The 12,635-nt window shown below is 40.3% G+C and overlaps 1 protein-coding gene across 2 annotated transcripts; it reads right to left on the bottom strand.

Annotated features, from left to right (window-relative positions):
* Positions 1-4,082: 4,082 nt before the first annotated feature.
* Positions 4,083-11,104, bottom strand: RB195_022009 (uncharacterized protein; the record flags this gene model as incomplete). 2 transcript variants are annotated; one of them, XM_064208991.1, is made up of 7 exons in its annotated part: positions 4,083-4,209; positions 4,579-4,730; positions 5,120-5,242; positions 7,129-7,230; positions 7,304-7,417; positions 7,476-7,587; positions 10,941-11,104. In XM_064208991.1, 7 exons carry the CDS (start codon positions 11,102-11,104, stop codon positions 4,083-4,085), a joined length of 894 nt encoding a protein of 297 aa, XP_064064872.1. The 2 variants fall into 2 exon arrangements, with proteins under 2 accessions (XP_064064872.1, XP_064064873.1); XM_064208992.1 differs by lacking the exon at positions 10,941-11,104 and adding an exon at positions 7,771-7,910.
* Between the last annotated feature and the right edge of the window lie 1,531 nt (positions 11,105-12,635).

Below are 12,635 nucleotides of genomic sequence, written 5' to 3'. Positions count from 1 at the left end.
TAAGGAAAAAAGAAAGGGAAGTGCAGAAAAGTGGATAGCAGCCGCCCGCGGTCAATTACAGGAGATGATCATTATCCAGAGGAATGACGCTGGAAACGGCCTTGCGCTACCGAATCTCCACTCAAGGCAACTCTAACAACGTGCCGCGTAAGCCATAGCAGTCATGAGACAAATGTTTCCCTACGACAGCGTCTGTGTTCCTAGCTGGGCATAATCTTGTCAAATATTCTAATTTCTAAACCTCGGCTGTATGTGGAGCGATCCATTTTTATTGCGACAAGCCTGTCGCTTTCATGAATCGCTGTCAGCCAGCGATGATGCATATCTGGAACACAAGATGAATTCTTTCACGACAGATGTTTTCTTCAAACATTCTAACAGTGATTATATTAACGGTTTAATCTCATCTTTAATTTTTTCAAACTTTCTGTATGTTATAGTTGCTTGACGTCACCGCTAATTTGAAACTGAAGGAAACTAAAAAAACTTAACTAGACTTGTTTTTTGGAAAGAGAAGGCACTGTTAAATTGGTTATCTTTCGATACTGAACGTGATGATTTCAATGCGCTGATTTGAAAAAGTGTAAAGCGAAAAAGAGCAATGTAGTGTAGCGGTTAGAGGTTCCGCTCCCTGCATGATCGATCGGAGGTTCGAATCAGCCCTAGTGCTCACCAAGCCCTTCTTCCCTCCAGGGTCGCTAAATTGGTACCAGACTTCTCTTGGAGGATAAAAAACACTGGCTTGACACATCGGCTAGCCACACTGCAGGTCAGTTATACGTTGGTGAACCTCAAGCCATTCTGAATCGGAAGGAATGCGGTGGCGCATCCTAAGCGGATTGGTTAACGGCAGACACTTTCACACACGCATTAATTCGAAAAAAAAACAAAACAAATCGATTTTTAAGCTGTGTTGATAGAAATGGGCTTTTCTCTGAGAAGTAGCTCGAAATCATACTTCGGAACTGTTTAACACTGAGATTGAGAATATTCAGCATTGTTACTTACACATATGAACACATCATTTGCAGCCACCGTTTTGAGTGCCGGGTAAAAATTTGTTAAATACTTCCATTTTGATATGGGAGTCCTTAAATCCAGAAACAACGTCCCCTCATAGAGCACAATTGAGATATCTTCACGAGAACACCAGCTATTGATCATAAAAACTGCATTTCAAGGAAAATGAAAAGAGTTAGATCCGTGATTGTATTCAGCATTGAGTTCGCGCTTGCAAAGTTACTTATTCTGAGTCTTAAAACTCCGTATTCAGTGTGAATAAGCCGATGATAGTTACCGGTCTCATCTAGAAAGCAAACTCACCTCACAAATACGACCGTATGTTAGGCTTCTGGGAAGATACCGTCATGGACAGCATCGACGACGAATATGTACTGCTTGTGGAACATCTTCACGACTGTACGAGGAAAGCGAAGAGTTTCAAAACTACCAAGAAACGCCTGTCTCCGGAAACACTAGGGCTAGTACGTCAGCGTGGACGTCATGGAAACCTGCCTACAAGTTGTTAAAATAAAGCAATTTAAGTAGATAATTTTTGACTACATACGTAAAGAAGGGCGGTGCAGCACAGTCGGTAAGAGGTTCCGCTCTGGCTGCAGCAGCTTCGATCGAAGGTTCGGTTCCGCCCTTGCGCCAACCAAGCCGATCATCCACCTGAGATCGATAAATTGGCACCAGACGTGCCTGGGGGATAAGAACACCGACCTGATACATCGGCTCGCCCGCGCAAATCCTTGTACAAGATAGTTCGTATGTTCGTAAATCTCCAACGATTCTGAATTGAAATGAATGTGGTGGCGCATCCCAAGCGGATTGATTAACGCCAAACACTTTATCCTTTATCCTTATCCTTTATACACATAGGGACTAGGAAGGCTCAGCAGCACACATTTGCAGCTTAAGCGCAGGTCAACTGTCTAAGTGGCTCTTGGTGTAAATCTCTAAGAACGATGTTTCTAATAATCCGCAAGTCTGTGACATTTGCAGCTGAAAGACAAGGTTTTAGGTCGACTGTTGTCATCCTCTTCAACTTTGTTCAGCCCTTTCAACATATACTCGATCTGGTCCCAAGTAGTTTTACTTTGCTGTCTGGTATTATTATGATGTTATAATGGTCTTCACGCGCCTCTATCCACCTGAACCTGTTTCTCCGACCGGCCACTCTGCGCCTCCGCCCTTTATGAGCTGCCTTTTTGCCCTGTTTCCGCTTCAACTGTCTCCAATGTTGTTTTTTGGACGGTCAATTATGGTATGGTGCAATTTACGCGTTGTGTCGATTTTACCGTATTCGCACCAACGGACATGGAACATCAGTTATATGGCGTAAGTAATTATCGTAGGATAGACTAACTGACATACTTCCTTACTCCAATGAAATGTTCGAGTAACGAAGGAATGGAATCTCGAACGTCACAATTTCCTGAAAATGCTAAAGAACTGTCTTGTAAATAACACAGCAACGTTTGGCATTTCTAAAGTATTTTTGGAAAACGCATACAGATATTTCTATTTTTCTCACTTTCTTCACATAAATGGAAGACAGCAAGGAGAACTAAGCGATATGAGGTCTGGGCAATCATTGCTACTTCATAAGCAGTTCGGACTTTACTGATTTTTTTCTAAATATTTCGACTGGTTCACAGAAAAATGTCGGTCTTTAAAGCTGTTTTTTCGTTATTACATTCATTCATGAGATATTCTATTTCCAGCTCTTCCAACCCACTAAATCGTATGAAAGCCCGTATAAGTTCGTTCAATAGTATTAATTTGCTCACATCTATGAGAACAAAAATTTATGTTAGTTTCAATAAGAAAGTTTCTAGTGAATGATGTAAAAACAGTCGTGATTAGCAAAGATTTGACTAGCCACTTCGAATCAGAGCCCCGGGAAGCTGAATCTCTAATGTGACCAGTTTTCAAGTTTTGTAGCGGGCAATAACATTGTGACCGGTTCAAGGTTCTGTACTTGGGCTACGTTGCATTGATATTTCGAACGTTTATTGATGAACATACCCTCAAACATTTACAAGTTCGTTAAAGCAGTGCCTTACTATGTTCCAAATCTCTTCGTTTGTATTCATCTCCTTTCCCAAATGAGAAACAATTCTTCAGATTCTTCTTTACACTTATTTTAACCGTTGGAACTCCCCGTACTGATAGTCCACTGAATTTTGCTCATGCACGGCGCTGTTTAAAGCAGCTTGAGAGTGTAAACAGTGGAGTTATCTCTCCGTCGGTCTGCCTAGATGTTTTGGTTCATGGCTACGGTGCATGTTGTTTGTGCGCGAGAGAAGCGATTATTATGTCACGAAACGTGCTTAGCTATTCTATTGGCATTACACATTATCCGTGGCCGAGGGCGAGCCTATTTACCAAACATTGCTTCATGTTCGTCATGTGTTGGACCTGTTGAGTCCACACTATTCCCTTAACTTCACAAAATTCCCCGAATCACTGTCGAAGAAGACGAGGGCAAAATTTATGAGATTTACTGTTCACAACATAAATACAACAACAGGACGATCGAGGTAGGTGACTTTGACATCCCAAACTCATCACTTGTGACAGATATTATTCTGCATCATACAAGAATTGTTATGAACTTCACTGATCATGCATATTCAAGTAAGGGTAAGATTGAAAAAAAAATAAGTGCTTATGTTAAGTGCTGTTTATGATCATGGAATCTATACAGAGGTTCACCAAAATACCCTGTGGCTATTGCCGCTTACTTATGAATATGCAGGAAAAAGGTCAAGGAAGAATCTGCGCGTGGTTGACGAGATTCGTTAAATACTGTCATTTTTGGACTTGACATATAATGGCAGCAAAAGTCATGAGACTGTCATCAAAAGTCATCAAAACTGGTGTCGTAAACAATAAACAAGCACGTACATCTACGAACTCCATAGGAGTAGGGAAGCAGAAAGGTAGTAAAGGTCATGTGGTTATATGGGAGAACCGGTTGTATATGTTACACTGGCAACGGAGGTGATGGGATCAAGTATCCAGTAGTGTACAAGAATATACAATCCTTGTAGCTAGGAAAGATTAGGAATAATTCACAACTGTTGTGCCCCCAGTGATGGTAGAACAGGCAAGAGACCAGCAGCGGCAAGTCCACCAGGACCTAGCAGACTGGCATACCTCTTCCACATAACGTCCATATTCGCCGTTGTGGTTGCAACTCTGAAAACAGAAATAGCTGATAGGGATTTTTTTCCCATTTTTAGCAGTTTCCTGCGATATGAAGCAATATCCTTCAAATTGCTACGGGTTCTCTCAGCTGACGTGTAGTATTTGCTTTTAAGACATATTATAACGGTAAAGTGTATGTAGTAAGTGATGTCCATCTATTTTTTCCTCTCATTCCGAACTTTTTCGCACCATGTCACCATAAAAGGAGGATTAATGGAAATTGGACCGACGAAAAGGTAAAGGGTTGGTGGAAATATTGCGTAAAAATACCTTATGCACCGATATTTCGATAATAACTTGCTCATTGTTATTACTGTGGAGGACCAAGATATGAAATAAAAGTGGTGATCGTTTATTCACCTATTTGGCCTGCCCTCACGTAACGTCCAGTTGCGAACTTTTGCATTGTTTTTCAGATGACTAAGTATAAGCTTAGCTTTGCTCAACTGGCTTTCCTCTGGAAGCGAATCCCATTTGAAATACTTCATTGTGGCCTCAACCACAAGTCGAATCTGAAATATTACCACTTGCTTTCGTTCATCAAAATGTCTGAAGAGATGTGAAACAAGAAGATGAAAAAAAGAACTTACTCCATGATCGAGCTCACGCACAAAATGATTTTATAATGGTCGTTCGACGACGACCCCCAGGTTTGCACTTTTCTGCTGGTCGGTTTCACCAAAAAACTGTTCGGGATCGAATGACCTTCCCCATTAAGAAGAACTAACGAACAATGAGATAAGTACATTACGGTAGTGTACCAACATGTGTTCATTCTAGAGAGTACTTCAGAAATTCGCTTTTAAACAACATTGTTTGCATCTTCCACGTTTGGCAGTTCGAAAACTGTTTGAAAGAAAAATAAAGAAACAGAAAAGAGAAGAGAAACAAAAGAAAGTACTTTTGGAAGCTGCCTCGTCAGGAGATGGGCCGCCGTTTCTCCGTGAAAGGTACGCAAGCTGATTTGAACATTGCGTAATTCCTCATCGGTCACTGATTCGCGAAGAATTTGCCATGCGAAAACCTGCAATACAGCGTATACATCTATCGTAATTCTATTGGATTCCTCTAAATCACAAGATATGGTTTTGACAAACTTCCCCTTCGCTTTTAATGTTGTTATTCTGTTTCAGTCGCTGCTCCAATCTACACCCGGTTTTGAAACGACGCAATTGTTGCATAACAAAAAGTTATGGTAAGAACTGGTTAGAGGAGAAAGCGCAAAACATTGAGCCTGGTCTCCAACTATTTACCAGGAGCTATGTCTGTCAACAACTCATTCCTATCAAGTACTGTTTAGGGTTTCTATTAATGATATTAACTGCTATATTTTGTTGTTTCTCGTAGGTGAGCGAGTAAAATTGTCCCTGAATGTCAGCTGAACGAGAGACAAGGCATAACACGATGGTGGCCCGCATACCGGATCGACCAAAATATTTGGGTAGACTCGCTAAAAACAGGAACATGGTGTGGGAGAAGTGTCAGCCGGAAACCGAAAACACGACTGTTTGGATACTCACTTCAACCTGACTTTCGTTAAGTGATCCTGGCATCTTCTAATAACTTGCATTAGTTGAGAAATTCGTGTACATCTTGCTAACGCAGCAAAGGTTGGTGACTTGCCAGATGTTTCATAATAAGCTATGACTTGATAAGCATATCGATAGTATGTTGAGTAAGTTGTGCTGTTGGACCAAATGGTGGAAGAACGGGTAGGGACTCTGTACCGGTCTATGGTCCACTCAACAGTGTTTACGTTTCATATCTGCAGCGAGCGTGTGAAATCGACAAAAAGTCATGGGAACGTCCGAAAACGAGGAGAACATCGCCATAATAGTCATGGGCACCCCTACAGTAACGAGCAAGTGAACGGCATCAACAGCAAGAAAAAGGAGCACACATGTCGCACGCCCTGTGTTACTCTGGGCGAAAGTGGGTTCTTGGAGCTGCTATTGTGAATTGTCACTTGATTCACCTGTAGTTCCTATGTTTGCCCTTTTGTTATGTAGAATTGAGGCTAGTGCTCAAGAGGCGGCGGTTCAAGAAACGCGTGGACGAATTTTAGACGACCGAAAGTACATGAACAGTACGATATCGAAGAACGTTGTTTAATGTCCCTTGATTCCTGTGTACCGCTGTCATAGTAGTTAGTTTTGTTTGTCATCCTTCTAAATATTCGTCCAGCACCAGTTTTGCGCAGCGCAAGAGGACTGTTTGTGACTTTTGCTAACCAGTCGTTCGCATGGCAACAAAAACAATGTATAAACAAAGGTAACTTCGATTTTTTCATTTCTCAAAGTATGGGGGGAAGAAGAATGACATAAAAAAAACTATTTAAATATATCATTCCTACGCCAAATATGTCATATTCTGCAAATTTTTGTCAAAAATGAAGGGCCTAGTTGGGATAGTCGACAGATTCAGATAGTCGACGTTTTATATAAATGAAAATACGTTTTCCTACGTCTTGGTTTAATATTGCATCAACAGAAGCAAAAAACCAACATGAGGAACGAAATTGGATTAAAAAGTGGGATGTTTACGACTGTATGAGCAGTTCGAGTGGTTGTCTGTTCGACGATCCACGGCTACGGAGGTCAATCGTTCGTTTGTAAAGTGCACCGACCTTTACCGGACTACTTCAAAAAGTCAGGTAGCATTATTTTTCCTCAGTAGTTATTATAATGTTTGCAGATGGCTCTAGACTTATTGGTAATAGGAAAGCAAGTAGTAGAAAATAGAAGGAATTTCCATGCACCTCTCATTTGTGTACTTCTAATCTCCTCAAAAGAAAGGGAAAAGAATTAAAGAAGAGGTCGCGAGCTTACAATCTATAGAATTTCATGTTGGAATAGAAAAGAAACCTAAAATATCTACATTCTAAAAACAGAAAAAAAGAAATTTGATCACCTTAGGTTGTGTGCTTTGGAAGCTCCTGGCAGCTTTCTCTGCCGCTCTTTTTACTGCTCCTTCCGGGAAGGGGCCGTCGGAGAAGGAACTCTTAACGTCCTGCTAAAAATCAGTAGAAAATCTTCCAAGAAGACAAATTTACGAGAAAACCATTGCACAGTTTTTTTTCTGATACCTCTCTTGACGCAGCGTTGGAAGCTTGATCTTGTTCACAAAAATCTTCTTCCGCATCATTTTCATTGTCTCCTTCCATATCAAGGTCTCCATCGGAATCATCCTTGCATTCTATCTTAAAAGTAGCCATTTTATCTTCACGGTCATTGAGAACCCTCATGAATGGGTTCCACCTTAGGCGACGTCGTTTTGTCGGATGTAGAGTTCCCTGCCAAAGTTGTGAAACTTTGAGGAGAAGCTTGTGATAGAAGTGTTTGGTGTGGCGATGTCAAAATGTTTGTGAGCCTAGAATGATGATAATAGAAATGCGTACAACTATTCACCTTAATTTCAAATGTGTACTTAAAAAATGAAAGAGAAAAGTAGCGAGCAACACCAACGTGACCACTAGCACTTGCAGTGAAAGAAAACAAGACTAAACAGCAAAAACGAAGCTGCTCTTAGTAGTTTATTCCAGCAATCACTCACCTTTGATCAGGTAACCTTGTGGCGAGTAATTCGAGTACAATACTAAGCTTTAAATCGATTTCATTCAGTCGAATATTCAATCTGTTGAGCAATGTTTTCGAATCTGGATCAAGTATTGCAATCGAAGGCAGCTGCGCCATAGTTGGGATCGAGTCTCACTAGCTGCAGGCGGTTGTCGAACTCGTGCGCAGTCGCGACTGCCTTCGCGTAGTATCCTGTCTCCTCTTGGCTCCGCCTACACTGGGTACTGTACCCGTTCACAACACTCGCACTACGAGTTTGTTTTTTCAGTATGCGTCATGGGATTTTCTGCCTCCTCTGTTGCCAGTAACAGGCGAAGCATGAATAACAGTTTAAACAAGCGCACACCTCACATTTGCACGTTTTACATAAGAGATTTAGAAAAAAAAAACTTGGGTTTGTTCGTTAGCCAATGATATCATACTTGGGAAATAGTATGTTGCGACATTTAATCTTATCATGCTTCACCATGTTAGTTTTTTTCAGGGTACACAGATATTAAAAACGGAAATCTTAATACAGAAAGCATGAGGATTGTCGGAACAAGAATCTCCCGAAACTTCCTTTCAAAGTATTGACGAAAAGCACATTTTTCGAAAGTAATGGTAGGTCATCTTAGATTTTTAGGGACGGCCGCGTTTGTTTGCTCATCTGTTCTATGTTATATGTCTACTAATTGTGATTCACTTTTATTGAAGCGAGTCCATGCAGTGGTTATATGTTCTCATTCGTTTTGAAAAATACTTTAAGTTAATAAGTCTAATAAGTCATGCGAAAATGTTTACATTGCTTCGCTGACATCTCTTTTGCTAATCTGTAGTCTTAAGTGACAGATACCCAGATTTCTAAATGTTAGCAATTCATTATGTAGTAGCCTACTGCGAAGTTTCATCTTTGGTGAAAAATTATGAATTTGAGATTATGCAGTTTTTAAATTACGGGGTGATAAAATACGAGGTATTTCATCCAAAATGACAAAATGCAAGTCCAAGCCCAAGAAATGATTCCCAAAACTTGACATTTGCTACAAAACTGTTAAAACAGAAAAACAAAATAACCACTCATGAAAAATAAATAATAATTTCTTTTTCTAAGGCTACTACAAAGACTAACTCTTTTAGTGTCCCACAACTAGATACTACTTTTTGTCGTTATGTGTGTATATTCACTACCAGATTCCTTCATTAACATTTGTTATTTGTTTCAAATTGTGGCACCAAACCTCAATAGGGCTTTTTAGCTTGTTCCCCTCATGTCTTTTAAATTCTAAAACAACATTACATTTGTAATTTTAATGTCATTTATAAGTAGTAGAGAAAGGTAATGTCACATTACACGTCCTGAATGGATGTTAGAAAGGGCGATTAGCAAGTGGTGAGTATTCGATCGAAATATGCATTGAAAAAAACAAAATCTTGAAATGTGCTTTTTGAGTTCTCCCTCTTTTATTTCCAAAAATGAAATCAAATAAGATTATTGAAATTATGAAAAAGAAGCCTCAAGTTCACACAAGGAAAGGACTGAAAAGCACTTACGCAAAAAATCTATGTATTTCTAAGCATATCTATGATTGTTATGACTGACATTGGTAAAATAGATTTTAGAACTGATTGATTTTTCACTTTCTGTTTGTGCCATTGAGAACCACATGAAAACGTTCAGAAGTGAGGATCTATCTCGTAGCTACCTTTTAGTTACCTCTTCATATGTATCTATCACTAACGAGAAACAAAGACAATAGTAGATCTCAATCTTTGAAAAAACAAAAATTATAACACGTGTTCGCTTAATAACTTGAGTAATAATTTCAAGGTTTTCAGACAGAGAGCTTTCGACAAGAGCATTATGAGGATGTAGATATTGAACGTACATACTTCGCAAATAACAATATCCATCGAATTTAGCATTGCTTTTGTTACGTTGTTTTTCCCAAACCATCCATCCTCAATGCGCGTCAAACCAAGTTTAGTTCGTGCACATAAAAAAAGAAGTCAGGTGGTTTTATTTCTGTTATCTTTAAAAGAAATTTTAATTCTCTGTAAACGTCTGGAGAACAATCCTGATCTGAAATGGAAAGTACGAGCTTGCATTGATCTCGTTACTATCGTTATCCTACCACAAACTTGTTTTTCAAATACATTCGAATATTTCATTGTTAACCTTATTGTTTTTGTTCAGTCGAAAATTTCCTTACATTTCAGATGTCCGTAGTACGAGGTTGGAACCAACTAACTAAATACACGATGTAGTTGCATTCATCAATTCCTTTTTTTTACTATTGTCTTTTGAACAGTTTTTAGCTGTCTTCCTCATACGGCTCATTCTTTCACAAAGTGAATAGGCTCTAGCTTCCTCTTCGTTTATATTTTGATGAGTTAAAAAAGCTGTTGTTTTTGCAGTCTCAGTTGCTGTTGCGGTAATTCACTGCAATGAATATCCGCAGATAACCACAAATGATGGTATCATTTACGTGATATGAGCAAAGTATATTAGTTCATACAAATCCTCAACTATGTAGGACACTATCTGTTTGGGCAGCATCATTAGAAAAAATACTTAAATACAAATATTAAGACATGTTAGAATTTGTTCTAAGACGTTATTTCTAGCATCCTGTCACAAAAGCTCATTGCATATACTGGCCGATGTTAGAAACAGGATGTGAGCTTTTATAAGCTCTTTCGAATCAAAGTGTAGCTCAACTTGACAACAGTCTTGTGTATGTACGGAATAGAAGAGCACTAATCAAGTATCGTAAGACGTATCGTAAGACCAATTAAGTGACGAAAGTAGTTGGGACTCAATATAAAAAAAATATTTGACAGAACTGTTCAAGCTAAAAAGTTCCTTTTAAATGACTAATGAATGTGAAAAAGTTTCTTCGGGAGACATCCATTCTTATAGCAACCGAAGAGTAAACAACGGCTTTTGAGAAATATCCAACAATTATTAACTTTTTATTAAGGGTTTTTTAGGGGCCTGCTCGTAGTAGCCTTGTTTTAACTAAATGCAATCAGACATTCGAGTGTACGCATTGAGAACGTACGAGCTATATAACGTGCATAATTATATGGCGCAAGGTTTCAATACATTGCAAAAGGTGCTGTCGTCTAGCACATTGCCAAAACCCGCATTCTAAAATCAACTACCTGAAGGGAACATGGAATCTTTGGTAACAGCCATTGGTTTCGTCACGCTGAACTCCCGAACATTGTCGAGTGATCTCCAACAAACCGCTTTGCGTTCTTTTACGATATCCTTGTCCGCCGTTTGCTGTGCTGCAGAAAACACTCATCAGAGATCCTCCCGTCATCAGCACTGGAAATTACACCATATATTGCGGCGATGCTGATGAAACGAAGATAGAAGCCTGCGCGGTAGCTGTGAGGAACGATTACAACAACCTGGTGGAGGAGCTTGGCTCAACGTTGCCTAGATGCTCCTTTGAACGATTGCGGGATCGCAAATGATGTAAACTCTAGATAAGTGAGTAGTAAGTGCCTACGCACGCACGGAAACGCTGAGGACAACAATGAGGACGCCTTCTAAGATAAACTTAAGGCGTTGATGTCTAAAATACCTAGTCAGCAGGTGGTTATTGTTGGAATCGATGCAAATGCATAGATAGGACTTAAATAACAATCCGCTGTGCTAGGAAAATAGTATTATCCAGTTGAACGTACGTCGGATAACGATAACCGCCTGGTCGACTCATGTGAACAGAGGGACATCAGCTTGGGCGGCAAGAGTCAATCCTTTTGACGGCTGAATAGCACTCCAAGCGGAAGATGAGAACCCTCGATCCTCAGCTCGACTACGTTCTAACGAGGATCGCCGTCCATTTCCTCACAGATTCAAGATATGGGTATAAAACAGAAACCAAGGAGTTCCTCTTCAATCGGAAATCGACATGGCAGCTCTGAGAGACAAAGAATGCAGAACGAAATTCCGGCAAAGCGTGTCTATTCATGTTGGAATGCGGACCAGAAAGAAGCTTAGCGATGTGGATTCCTTCACAAAGCGCATCCAGGGCACTGCAAAGGAAGCGTTCCCGGTTCTATTGCCGCGGATAAGTTTGCCTTTGCATCTGCTGAAACAAAATCCACGTACACTTTTGTATGTGTCGCGCGCAGAGCTGGTGACCTCAACCAGGAAAAGCGCCTTAGAAGGAAACTGCGTCGTCAACTGCAACAAGACCGTAATAACACGTGGACGTCAAGAGCGAAGGAGTTTGTAAAGGCGTGGGAGGACAAGAACCCGCAGAAAGCCTATGTTTTATTAAATCAGTATAGCGGCAAGATGAAAAGGTGTTATTCAGTAATCATTAATGCCAATGCTGTGAAGCAACGCTTCCAGTTTGGAGGGATCATTTCAAGACTTCAGGATCACTTGCTGAACCGGTAGGCGCCGTCAGCTTGAGCACATTCATAGACCGACATATACGGTTAACGAAGAACCACCGACCAAGACGGAGAATCTGGCGGAAAAAGGAAATCCGCGCCGAAATGCTGAAATACCTTCCTTCGTCTGGGATTGGTGGGACTATGAAGAAAATAATCCGTTCGATATGGATAGACGAAAGGACACCTGACTCGTGGAGATAAGCTAACATAATTCACCTCCACAAGGATTTATCCTTCACTGACTCTAAAATTTATCAAGGGATCTCTTTGTTACATGTTATGTGCAAGGTTTTGGAGCGAATTATGCCGGACTGACTTCTTAAACATCGTGAAGAAACAACGCGCGAGGAGAAAGCTGGCTTTCTTCTTGGCCGATCTACTATTAGCTAGGTGTTCATAGTTAGGAGAGTGATCGAAATCTGGCAGTGGTTTTCGAAGTGA

This window comes from Necator americanus, chromosome X (assembly GCF_031761385.1).
Source record: "Necator americanus strain Aroian chromosome X, whole genome shotgun sequence".
Taxonomy (NCBI): domain Eukaryota; kingdom Metazoa; phylum Nematoda; class Chromadorea; order Rhabditida; family Ancylostomatidae; genus Necator; species Necator americanus.
This window is presented reverse-complemented; position numbering and strand designations above follow the sequence as displayed.